The sequence below is a fragment of the Lissotriton helveticus genome, chromosome 1_1 (assembly GCF_964261635.1).
Source record: "Lissotriton helveticus chromosome 1_1, aLisHel1.1, whole genome shotgun sequence".
NCBI lineage: Eukaryota > Metazoa > Chordata > Amphibia > Caudata > Salamandridae > Lissotriton > Lissotriton helveticus.
In genome coordinates, this window is record NC_136057.1 from 1,812,580,251 (window position 1) to 1,812,592,255 (window position 12,005).

The following is a 12,005-nucleotide window of genomic DNA, read 5'->3' on the forward strand; positions in this document are numbered from 1 at the left end:
CCACTTCAGAGACTGAAGAGCATGCAGAGACAGTCGTATTTTGTCGTCCCAAGAACCTCTCCTCTGGTCCCACTGATCTTCTAAGCACTCCTGCAGCGGTCTCATGTGCAGCCGCGCATGTGGCGTCAGGAAGATACAAGAGGTCATCGATCCCAGTAGAGAAGACACCGTCCTTACTGTCGTAGATGGAGTGGACATGAGAGCCTGAGCCTTCCGAAGGAGTGATAATCGTCGCTCCTCCGAAGGAGACACGCTTGCTGACAGCGTATCGATGGAGGCTCCCAAGTACTGAATGCACTGGACCGGAGTCGGAACAGACTTGGACATGTTGATGTGCAACCCCAGCTTGTTCAACAGAACGCACGTCTTCTGGAAGTGTGCTTGAGCTTCCGAGAAGGAGGTGGCCTTGATCAACCAATCGTCCAGGTACGGGTAGACAAACACCTTGTTCTTCCTCAGGTGTGCCGCTACCACTGCCATGCACTTAGAGAACGTCCTGGGCGCAGACTTCAGCCCGAACGGAAGTACTGTGTACTGATAGTGATTGGCGCCGACTTGAAATCGCAGGAACTTCCTGTGTTTGTGTGCCATGGGCACATGGAAGTATGCATCCTGTAGGTCTATGGCACATAGCCAGTCTCCCCGTTGAAACTGAGGATAAATCTGATGCAACACCAGCATGCAAAACTTTTCTCTGCGAATTCACTTGTTTGCCTGTCGCAAGTCCAGAATGGGCCTGAACTCGTTCTTGTCCTTCTTGCGGACCAGAAAGAACCGGGAGTACAGACCTCTTCCCCTTTGAGACAGAGGTACATCTTCTATCGCCCTTTTCCTTAACAGGATATCGGCCTCCGCCTGGAGCTCGCGCAGCTGATACTGCGAGCTGACCGGAGGAATCGACGGAGGAGGGCTGATGAACCGAAGACTGTATCCATTGCAAACAATATTCAGCACCCACTTGTCCTGAGTAATTTTTCTCCACTCTGCCAGAAAAAATTGAACGCTTCCCCCCACCGGAGCGGGTAACGGATGAAGGGGAAGTAACCGCTCAGGGGCGAGACCCGGCCGGGCCTTTGGTCGCGGTAGAGGACTGCTGTCCACCTCTACCCCTCTGACGTTTTTGGAAGGGTCTCCGGAACTGCTGCTGTTGTTGCTGCTGCTGTTGTCCAGAAGACTGTCCTCTTCCTTTCCCCTGCGAGCCGAACCGCCGTTGGAACTGGTGGTAAGGCTTTTTGTCCTTGGGTTTCTCCAGACCCACAGCCGTCAGGGTTTCAGCCTCGGCCTTCATCCGGGCCATTTCGTCGTCGGCATGTTTTCCGAAGAGTGTGTCACCGGAAAACGGCAGATTGGCCACCCGCTGTTGCGCCTCAGGCTTGAGTGACGTAAGCCTGAGCCAAGCATGGCGGCGCTGGTTGACCCCGTGACAGTAGCCATGTGCGGCCAACAGCGCTATGTCCGCAGCGGCACTGATGGCCTGGTTGGAAACCAGCATCCCTTCCGAGACAATTTCCAGGAAGTCCTCCCTCCTGTCACGAGGCACAAGGTCCGCAAACTGTTCCAGGGAGTCCCATAGCGCACGGTTGTACCGCCCTAGCAAAGCCGAATCGCTGGAGGCTTTCATGGGGGTGGAAGAAGTCCCACAGGCTTTCCTACCAGCCGAATCAATCCAGCGGCTCTCTTTATCCGGTGGCACCGTGGAGGACGGGGAGGTAGAATGCAGCTTCCTGGCCGCCGTCACTATCACCGAGTCGGGCACCGGGTCCACACGTAGGAAGGCCGGGTCCGAATCAGGAGCTCGGTACTTTTTCAGGAGTCTTGAGGGAGCAGCCTTCACCACTGCCGGCGTAAGGAACAGCGCTTCCGCCGGTTCGACCAGTCCTGGGACCAACGGCAGAAGAGGGCGAGACAGGTGCTTCTTGTGAAGCGTCTCGAATATCACGGACGTCGTAGGTGTAGGAGCTGTCACCGTGATACCCAATCTCGCAGCCCCCCTCAGGAGCACCTCCTGGAACGTGCCAATGTCGTCGACTGGGGACACCCTAGTCTCCGGAGAATCCGACAGGGTAGGCGAATAGGAACGGGTCCTAGATGATGCTGTACGGGATCTGGACCTATGCCTCCTGTGGCGATGTCTAGATCTGGTGGAGGACCTGTGTCTGCTCCTCAATCTGTCTCTCCGCCTGGAGCGCGACCTTGACCTCCTAGGTCTGGGGCGTTCTGCCGGTTTCCCCGGGGCGGACGTCTTGGGCTTGGGCGGTTCCTTAGACTTAGGAGTCTTCTTGGGAGGGGTCGGAAGCCTGGGCAACGAGACAGACCTTGGCACAGGGGTCCTAGGTCCCGTTGGAAGTGGAGGCAGAGGAGGCAACGGAGGAGGGGTTGGAGCCCTCGGAGGCAGACCTCCTGGCAAAGGAGGAGGAGGTGGAACAGCCGTCTTCGGGGTATACACCTCTTTTCCGGACTGAGGGGAGCCCCCCACAGTCCTAGGCCTGTCAGCACGACCCCTCTACGCCGAAGAATGGTGACCAGGCGTCGAACGTAGGTCCCTCGACGTCAAGCGCCCCTTCGACGTCGACCTTCTTCTATGCTTCGGCATCGAACGGCCTCCATGCCTCGACGTCGAGCCAGACCATCTCGACGACGATCCTTTATGTCTCGACGGCGATCTCTTGTGCCTCGACGGCGACCTCGACGGCGACCTCTTCGAACACCTCGACGGCGACCTCGAGCGCCTCGACGGCGACTTCTTCCTCGTCGGAGATCTCTTCTGCCTCGACGGCGATCTCTTCTGCCTCGACGGCGGTCTTGACGACGAGGATCCCGTCGACGGCGATCGGCGGTGTCGCCTCGAAGGCGAGTGCCGACGCCGGGCCCGTCGACGCCGATCACTCGATGTCGACGGGCGATGTTTTCTCGACCCAGAGCCCTGGAGAGACCGGGAGCTGGCCGTGGACCTCCCTCTCGACGTCGTGGTCAGTGCTACTGACCCAGACGGAGAATGTGGACGTTTGCTGGACATCCTGCCCCTGGGGAGCCCCCCAGAGGCCTCAGCATGGGCAGATGAAGTCCCTCCAGACCCACCTTGCGCCTTCAGCCTTCTTTCCTCGAGTCCCTGAAGCCGGATCTTCTTTCTTTCCTTCAGGGTCCTGCCAGAGAAGCCCTGACAAATCTCACTCCTCTGGGACATGGGAAGAGGGAAGGCAGAGGATACACACCTCATGGGAGTCTGACTTTGCCTTCTTCCTGGAGCACTCCGGGCATTTGTCAAATAATACAGGCATATTTGACATCAAAAGAGTGCAAAACACCAAGAAGAAAGGCCTAAAAGTACTTAGAAAGTACTCAAATCGAATTTACAGTGAAAAAACACCAATAAACCTCAATGCTCCAGGGTCCTGCTTGCAGGAGCCGGAAAAAAGAACTGAAAGTAATTGGGACCTGCAGGGCATTCTGGGATACTGTGAAGTTCTGGAAAGTTCTCTTAAAGGCACAGTATCCTGTTCTGAGCCACATAATGGCAGCCTATGGGGCTTGTCTGTCCAGGTTCTTACCTCTATCATTCCTGAGGGATTTTGCTGTTAAAGCAAGGGAAATCTGTACAGGCTTTGCTGTTTTGTGGATTTTTGTGGTGGAATTTCTAGTTGAAGTACTGGACAGTGTAGCCTTTTTAGGCTGCATTATCTGTCTTTAAATGCTCTCTTAAGTGTCTGTGCAGTTCTGCATTTTTCGACACTGTAAGAGATTATTTTTGATTACTCCGGGGTCCACGCACATGGGCGGGACTATTCACTAGATTATGACTATACACAGAGATCCCCTACTACAGAAAGGTTTGTTTCTGTATGTCACAGGCTTATATCCGGAACCTCCAACCTGGCCAACAAGTGAAGATAAAAGGAAAAATGAAAAACTGGACATGAACGGACTTAAATATGATTAAATGTAGTACCTTGAATATCAGTGCTGCTGCAAGATCTCTTCTGTCCAATCTTTTGGGAGCGATGGTAAAGAGGGCTCCCATTATCTTCTAAGGACTGGTTGGGGAAATCTCCAGAATTCTGAGATACGTTTCCATGAGATGAATGTGCACTATTCATTGGCCTCTTCAAGGGAAGAAGTCTATTATACAAAAACAAGGTTATGCTCTGAATATACTAAAGTGTTTCACAAACAAACATTCTTTGTGCTCACTGTATTCCTACATCTAACTCGGACTGGATTAATTCTCTACACCCCCATGTGTGTCATATTTTGGTTGTTCTTAAGTGGATTATTACTGTGCTTTAAAAACACCCCACACCAACAACCATACCATTTGGTTATTGTCTGTAGCCTTTCCTCCTTCCCAACCTGGTTGGGAAAATGGTCACAGAACATCACAGTGGGATGGCGCAATAGAATACTAAAATCCAGCAACCAGGCAGAAAGAAACATGTATGGATTAAACTCGAAGGGTGTAATGTTATAAACCGCTTGTCTTCCAGTGCAGGAATAACCCCCTTGACAAATAACCCAACTTCTGGGCCCAAGTCCGGTACCTCAACACAAGATTCCCAACATTGCATTCAGAATATTGAGCATTACAAATTCCCAAAACCTTACATGTACTAAAAGAGTTACTCAAATCCGACTTGAGGCCTAACCATCCTGGTGGGATGAACACTGCTGCTACAACATAAATAACATAGAGGAAAGTGTAGACCAGCTGAAAGAGGTCTTAAAGACCCCTCAGTTTTAGCACCAGAACTGACCAGCAGTCCCATAAAAAAAAAGTGTGACAGCATTACAATAACTACTATCAGAAATGCCACCCTTCCTTCACCTGGACAAAATGTATCCTGTAACCCACAAGTGCAGACCTAACTCTGGCCACAAGAAGATACTGCACCATAAGGCCAGGAAAACTGGCAACTGCGGTGCTATGGAAACACTCAGTGTTTAGGAAACCCACATGTCCTTAAAAAAAAAAAAAAAAAAAAAGGAGACCTGTGATGATAAATCAGGCAGAGGATATAAGGGAACATGGGACAAAAAGAGAGATAAATTACCATAACACTGTCCTACACGACAGATGAAAACCCTTCCTCTAGGATTACGCAAATCAACCAACCAAACAGCATGACATTAGAACTAATTTTAAGTCTATAAGCAATGCAATCAGCCCCATTCACCTTTTCACAAACAGGAACGTATAGTTGTACCTCATACAGTAAAAGATTTACCAAGACTCCAAGTAGATGAGCCAACTGTAAACTAATTACACAAGTTATGCAGAGGGTAAATGATGCACATAGTCCTGTGATAAACCCTAAAAACTATTCACTAGTTGGCCGGCAGTTTGGAATGAACGAATACTCCCAGCCCCGTAGGGAAAATACAAAATTCAACACAACCTATTCTTACTATATTGGGCATGGTCTCAGATCATCTCCCAATGATCCTAAAGAACAGTCATATGAGCAAACCACCATGGACATGTGGGGATGGTTTTGCCACTGTTAATCGCAGGTCTCAATCAAGAAGCATGCATGCTAAATTATTGCAAAGTTTACAATTGGCAATGTGAGGTCATACCTGAGCAGCATCAACAAAATAGTTAGAAAAGGAGCAAAGAATTGGATTGTTGTATCGTGTATTTTCAGGGTGCATCACCCCACACCATGAGTGACAACTGACTATAAGGACTCTTATGAAAGCAGTATACTGCATTTGCTTTGTCTTTCAGAGTGCATGCTTCCACTAATCTCAATTTAAAAACATTTTTTGATGGGTTCATGCTTGAATTCAACTCCTGCTGCTACAAATGTCTAACCAATCACATGGTAGAAAGAGACTGGTGAGAATGCAGACTGTATATAAGTGTATATCGGCTCATTATGTACGTATAAAGACAAAGGACCTTACCCTCCAATTTGGGAGCTTTGGCTTTCAAACATTCCCGATTCTACAGGACCGTCTTCCTTTGGCAAGCTTTTAACAAACTCTGAATACTGCTGTCCCGGTTCATAGAGCTTGGCACTCTCGCACAGAGCCTGGAAGTTAACGGGAAGCGACACCACTTGAGCATGCTGCATCTGAAAGAGGTTAACTGTTGCCTGTGATGAAAGGAATATAAAGGCGAGTAAGGAGGTGTTCCCAAATTATCAGCAGCGTTTAGGTTATACTGTAGGATTAAAGATAAACAGTGATAAATATGCATCATCAATAAAGAAATCTTCTGAACAGATTCATTGCAGCAAGGTAGTGAAAAACATGCAATGCAATAGTCAGTAAAATATACTTTCTTTATTCGACTCTATTAAGACAAATGTGTGCACAGAATCCAATACATTTCCATATAGAATCCTAAGTAAATCTTTTATTAAAGGGATAAAATAGTAAATTTTTAAAATACATATCCTTAACCCCTTCCATGCTGATGACGGCCGGGAGCCGTCATGGCACACTGTGCTCGTGTGCTGTTGACGGCTCCCGGCCGTCATGACCGCACCCGCGATCGGAATGTGCCATACAGGCGCAGAATCTCGGCCACGTTAAAGGGTTAAAAAAGGGCAGAGAGGACATCTGATATTTACTATGAATCCGGAATACAGTTCAAATATAATTTAGTACAGTGTGTATAAAATCTATATTAACTAAAGATGAGAAATAAGCCAATGTCGACTTTTGAGACTTAGTCTCCAGTGCCAATAACGAGCTAAGAATGTATTTGCCTTCTTTGGGAGGTGCAGAGTGCAAAATAGAGAAAAGTGCTTGGTGCTTGGTGCTTTGATATGTAAAGCCATCACAAGGGCAGGGGGGAGTGAGGAGAACCAAGTGTCTTGAGTTGAGAAGGCTGCTGAAAGTGTATTGTTTTGAGACGAAACGCACAAGTTACTTACCTTCAGTAACTATATATCTGTAAGAAACATTAGTTAGTGACAGATACCTTACCTTAGAATTACCCCCAGGCATCAGACTAGATCCGGAAAGTGTGTGTCAGCAGTATTCCTACGCGTCAGAAGGAGGCGTCGTGCGACTCCACGTCCGTCGTTGGCGTTGTGGTCGCCGTGATGACGTTGTGGCAGCTACTTAGACGCCACGCTTGCTGACCTCAGTTCTGTACATGACTATCCGCTCCAGGAACGCCGAGCCATGCAAGAAACTGATCACTGGGCCAATGAAACTAGGGCCCTGAAAGGGATGACCTTAACCTTAGAAGTCAGTTTGCAGAAAGGCGAGGATGGGTGGAGCAGTAAGGAATCTATCACTAACTAATGTTTCTTACAGATATATTGTTATCTATCAAAGGTAAGTAACTTGTGCATCTGAAAGAAACATGTTAGTGATAGATTCCTTACCTTAGAATAGATACCCCGGTGGTGGGTCTGCGTACCAAGACCACACCAGAAAGTCCTGGAGAAGAGAGCAGCCAAAGAAGCCGTCTCTCCGGACTTGGCTGTCCAGGCAGTAGTGCTTGGTAAACGTGTACAGCGAGGCCCATGTAGCTGCCGGAGAGATGCCAGGCAAGGGGACTCCACGTCCCAAAGCAGTAGTGGTGGCCGTCGCCCTGGTAGAATAGGCGCGGAGCCCCACTGGAGGCTCCTTTCTAGCCAAAGAGTAGCATGCTTTGATGCACAGAACGTCCCACCGAGAGATGGTCCGCTTGTGCAAGGCCCGACCTTTCTTGGCGCTCATGTAGCCAACAAAGAGCTGATCATGCACCCGGAACTGTTGTGTGCGGTTCAGATAGAATGAAAGCACATGTTTTGGGTCAAGACGGAAGAGCCTCTTTTCCTCTTTTGAGGGATGCGGGGGCGGAAAAAAGGTAGGCAAAGTGATGGTCTGCCCGAAGTGAAACACAGTGACAACCTTGGGCAGAAAAGATGGACGTGTTCCAAGGACAACTTTGGCCGGATGGACAGAAAGAAAAGGAGGTTTAGAAGAAAGAGCCTGGAGCTCACTCACTCTCCTGGCAGAGGTGATGGCAACCAGGAAAGCAATCTTTAAAGTGATAAGATGAAGAGGACAGTTGTGAAGTGGCTCAAAAGGAGCACACATCAGATAAGTCAGAACAAGATTCAAGTCCCACTGAGGCATCACGAAAGGAACAGGAGGAAACATGTAGGGAAGGCTGATCTGGAAGCCTTAGAAAGGCTCAAATGGCCAAAAGATAGCCCTTGATAGTGCCCAGAGCAGAGCCCTGCTGGGCCAAAGAAAGAAGGAACAGAACAATCTCGGAAAGAGGGGCAGAAAGAGGATCGACAGCCTATGCTGTGCACCATGCCACAAATTAGTTCCACCTGCAGGCGTATACCGTTTTAGTGGAGGGACGCCTGGCTGCCAGAATTATATCACAGACTTCGGGAGGAATGCAGAAAGATGTCAACTGCCGCCGCTCAATCTCCACGCATGGAGGTGGAGGCTGGACAGGTTAGGGTGGAGGACCGTCCTCTGCTGCTGAGACAGAAGATCCTCCTGAAGAGGCAGTCGGATTTGGGGATCGATTTCCATGCTTAGTAGCTCGGGATACCAGTATCTTCGTGCTCAATCCGGAGCCACAAGAATGACTTTGGCCCGGTCACGCCTGATCTTCAGCACTCTGGGCAGAAGTGGTATAGACGGAAAGGCGTACAACAGACCGCAACTCCACTTGTGACAAAAAGCATTGTCGTGCAAGTGCCGCCTTGGAAATTCCAACGTACAGAACAACTGACATTGCGCGTTCTCTTTGGTGACGAATAGATCTAACCAAGGCTCTCCCCACTGCTGAAAGAGACCTTGCGCCACGTCCAAGTGCAGATGCCATTCGCGATCCATCATGCACCGACGGCTGAGTTTGTCCGCCCTGGCGTTCAGAGAACCTGCCAGGTGTTGAACCACCAAGGAAATGCCCTGATGTTCCAGCCATGTCCAGAGGCGCAGAACCTCCTGACATAGGACTCCGCCAGAGGCCTCTGATCTCCGCCTCTCCCATATGGCCGCCCCCATTTCAGAAGGGACGCGTCAGTCACCACTGTGTGCTCCGGTTGGGGAAGGGAGAGGGCTCTGCCACTGACCCAATCGTGACTCATGAGCCACCACTGCAATTGTGCAGTGCCCTCCGAGATCTGGATGTGATCAGACAGGTTGCCCTTATGCTGTGCCCACTAGATCTTCAGGTCCTACTGCAGAGCCTGCATATGCCATCTGGCATGATTTACCAACAGGATGCAGGTTACCAACAAGATGCAGGAGGTCATCAGATCCAGCCAGCAGCCGGAGGGTCATCCTGACCGAAACCCGGGATAGAGGCTGAAAGATTGGAATCATAGCCTGAATATCCCGGGCTCGCTGCTCAGGATGATAAACCCGAAACTGCGTCGAGTCCCGAACAGCCCCGATGAAAGGGAGCTTCTGGGAGGGAACCAGGTGCGACTTCGGCACGTTGATGGAGAACCCCAGCAAATGCAGGAGGTCGGCCGTAGTCTGGAGGTGGGAGACGACTGTCTGGGGCAAGCCCGCCTTCAACAACCAGTCGTCGATATAGGGGAAGACTGGAACCCCTGATCTGCGAAGATGGGCTGCGACCACCGGTATCACTTTCGTGAACACCCGAGGGGCACTGGTAAGGCCAAAGGGGAGCATGGTGAACTGAAAATGCTCGTGGCCTACCGTGAACAGAAGGTAACGCCGGTGGGCAGGCAGGACAGGGATGTGGAAATGTGCGTCCTGCAAGTCCAACGCTTCCATCCAGTCTCCAGTGTCGAGACCAGATAAGACCTGAGCCAGCGTCAACATCTTTAACTTCTCCTTCCTGAGGAAGCGGTTGATGTTCCAGTGATCCAAGATAGGACGCAGGCCCTTGTCCTTCTTGGGTACCAGAAAGTAGTGGGAATAACAACCACAACCTGATTCTGGCAAAGGAACGCGCTCAATAGCCCCCTTGGCCAAGAGGGCCTTAACTTCCTCTTTCAGAAGTTGCAGATGATCCCCCGACATGCGGTGGTACTGGGGTGGCATGGCTGGAGGGGTAGTCTCGAAGGGGAGGGAGTAGCCTCTTCGGACAATTTGCAGCACCCACCTGTCCGATGTGATGGTGCGCCAGTGGGAGAGGTGATGGCGAAACCTGCCACCCACTGGCATTTGATGGGCCTGAAAGCTCTGACTAGGAAGGCTTTGAGGAGGATGCTGCGGTGGTGGAGGTGGACTGACCCGCCAGCTGGCCCCCTGCCCCGCAACGGCAGGGCCCACGTCCGCGACCGCCTCTAGGTTGGTGCTGCGGCTTGTAGCTGAATGGCGTGTCCGGGTGCTCCTTCCGTGGCCACGAAAGAGACGAATAGCAGAAGTGGCCGTGCGCGTGGTGGAAAGGCCCAAGGACATGGCCCGAGTCCTTAAAGCGCCACAGCGCATGATCTGCTTTGTTGCCGAAAAGGCGACGGCCATCAAAGACATGTCCATAAGGGAGTTTTGGACATCCCCCGAAAAGCCAGTGGACCGCAGCCAGGCGTGGAGGTAGAGCACCACCATCGTGAAATGGCTCTGCCTAGCGAATCCGCAGTATCCAGTCCACATCTTATGGTTAACTTCGCTGCATCCCTCCCCTCAGCAACAGCCTGGGAGAGCAGTGTACTGGGCCTCCTCCGGACACTGAGGCAGCACTCACGCAACCGTATCCCACATAGAGTGGGAATAACAGCCCAAGAGGCATGCAGTGTTCACCGACCGCAGCGCTAAACTGGCATTTGAAAACAGCTTCTTACCAAACTGCTCCAGCTTCTTGGATTCCCTATCCGGCGGGGCGGTAGGAATGCGCACTGGGAAATAGAGGATAACCAGACTCTCTGGGTGGGGTGGGTGGACAGAAAAGCAGGGTCGCCCGGAGCCGGGCGGTGGAGTCTGGCCATGTTCCTATCAACAGGAGCCCCTGTGGTGGGCTTGGACCAAGTGTCCATAAGAACGTCAGTCAGTGCTTCATTGAACAGCAGCAGAGGCCCCGAAGAGCTTACTGCCAGTTGGAGCACCTCAGTGAGGAGGTAAGTCCTCAGGGCCAACGTAGGGAGTTTGAGGTCAAGGGCCTCGGCTGCCCTGCGGAAAATCACACCATAGGTTGCTCCCTCCTCTGAAGCCACAGAGGGAGGAGACAGGAAGCCAAGGTCAGGCATCCCTCAACTCTTCTGCCCAGTCCTGATCCAACTCACACTGCTGTGTGAGAGGGTCCTCAGACCCCTCCCAGTCCCCCCCCCATCATCGGTGTCGGAATCGGCGTTGAACGAAACCACACCAGCCCCGTGTTCAGTCTGTGGCTGAAACCTGAGCCAATGTCGTCCGAGGTACTGGACGACGTTACAGGCGGTGCCGGGGGAGTCGACGCCGGCAGTGGAATTTTTAGGTCGACTGGGATTTAGGCCTGGATCCAGGGTGGTCCTGAAATACCGGGACTGAAGTCGGCGCAGAAGCCGCCGGCAGCACAGGACAAGCACCCCCAGTCGGGCCAGTGGTGCCTGAAAGCGCAACGGCGGGGACCAATGGCCCATAAAGGGCAGCCATGGCTGCAAGAAAATCTTGCACCTGGGCCGGAGTTACTCCCGGACCCGGAATGGGTGGGTAGGCCATTGTCGACTGCACAGGCTCCGCCGGAGCTGCAAGGGTGGTATCGCACGCACCCTCAGCCGTGTCGTGCAACCGGCGAAGGGAAGTTGGAGAGCGATGACGCTTCTTAGACTTCTTCAAGTGCCTCGACTTACCTGACCCCGATTGCGAGGACTTGGAACCCAAAGAGCCGGGCTTCCAGTAACTTTCGTGACCGCTCCCGCAAAGTTTTCAGCGCCATGGCCCGACAGTCGGAGAACCACCTGGGGTCATGGTCATGCTCCAGGCAGTAGAGACACACATCGTGGGGGTCGGTCACCGACATCATGTGGCGACAGGCTCTGCAGGACTTAAAACTACTAATCCCTACTCGGTACCAGGAGTCGATAGACTCGAAAAATGGAGACAAAAAATCTCAAAAACTCAGTCAAAAAGTGGCTGGGGGTACTAGCTCTTCC

At 51.6% G+C, this 12,005-nt stretch overlaps 1 protein-coding gene across 1 annotated transcript in view; it reads right to left on the reverse strand.

Annotated features, from left to right (window-relative positions):
* The window catches only part of ARHGAP29 (Rho GTPase activating protein 29), a 341,359-nt gene that overhangs the window by 81,144 nt on the left and 248,210 nt on the right, over nt 1-12,005 (reverse strand). The window contains exons 13-14 of the mRNA XM_078640938.1: nt 5,902-6,092; nt 3,947-4,116 (exon numbers count right to left, since the gene is read on the reverse strand). Of these exons, the coding sequence (XP_078497064.1) occupies nt 3,947-4,116; nt 5,902-6,092 (361 nt within the window). The remainder of the gene's footprint in view (nt 1-3,946; nt 4,117-5,901; nt 6,093-12,005) is intronic.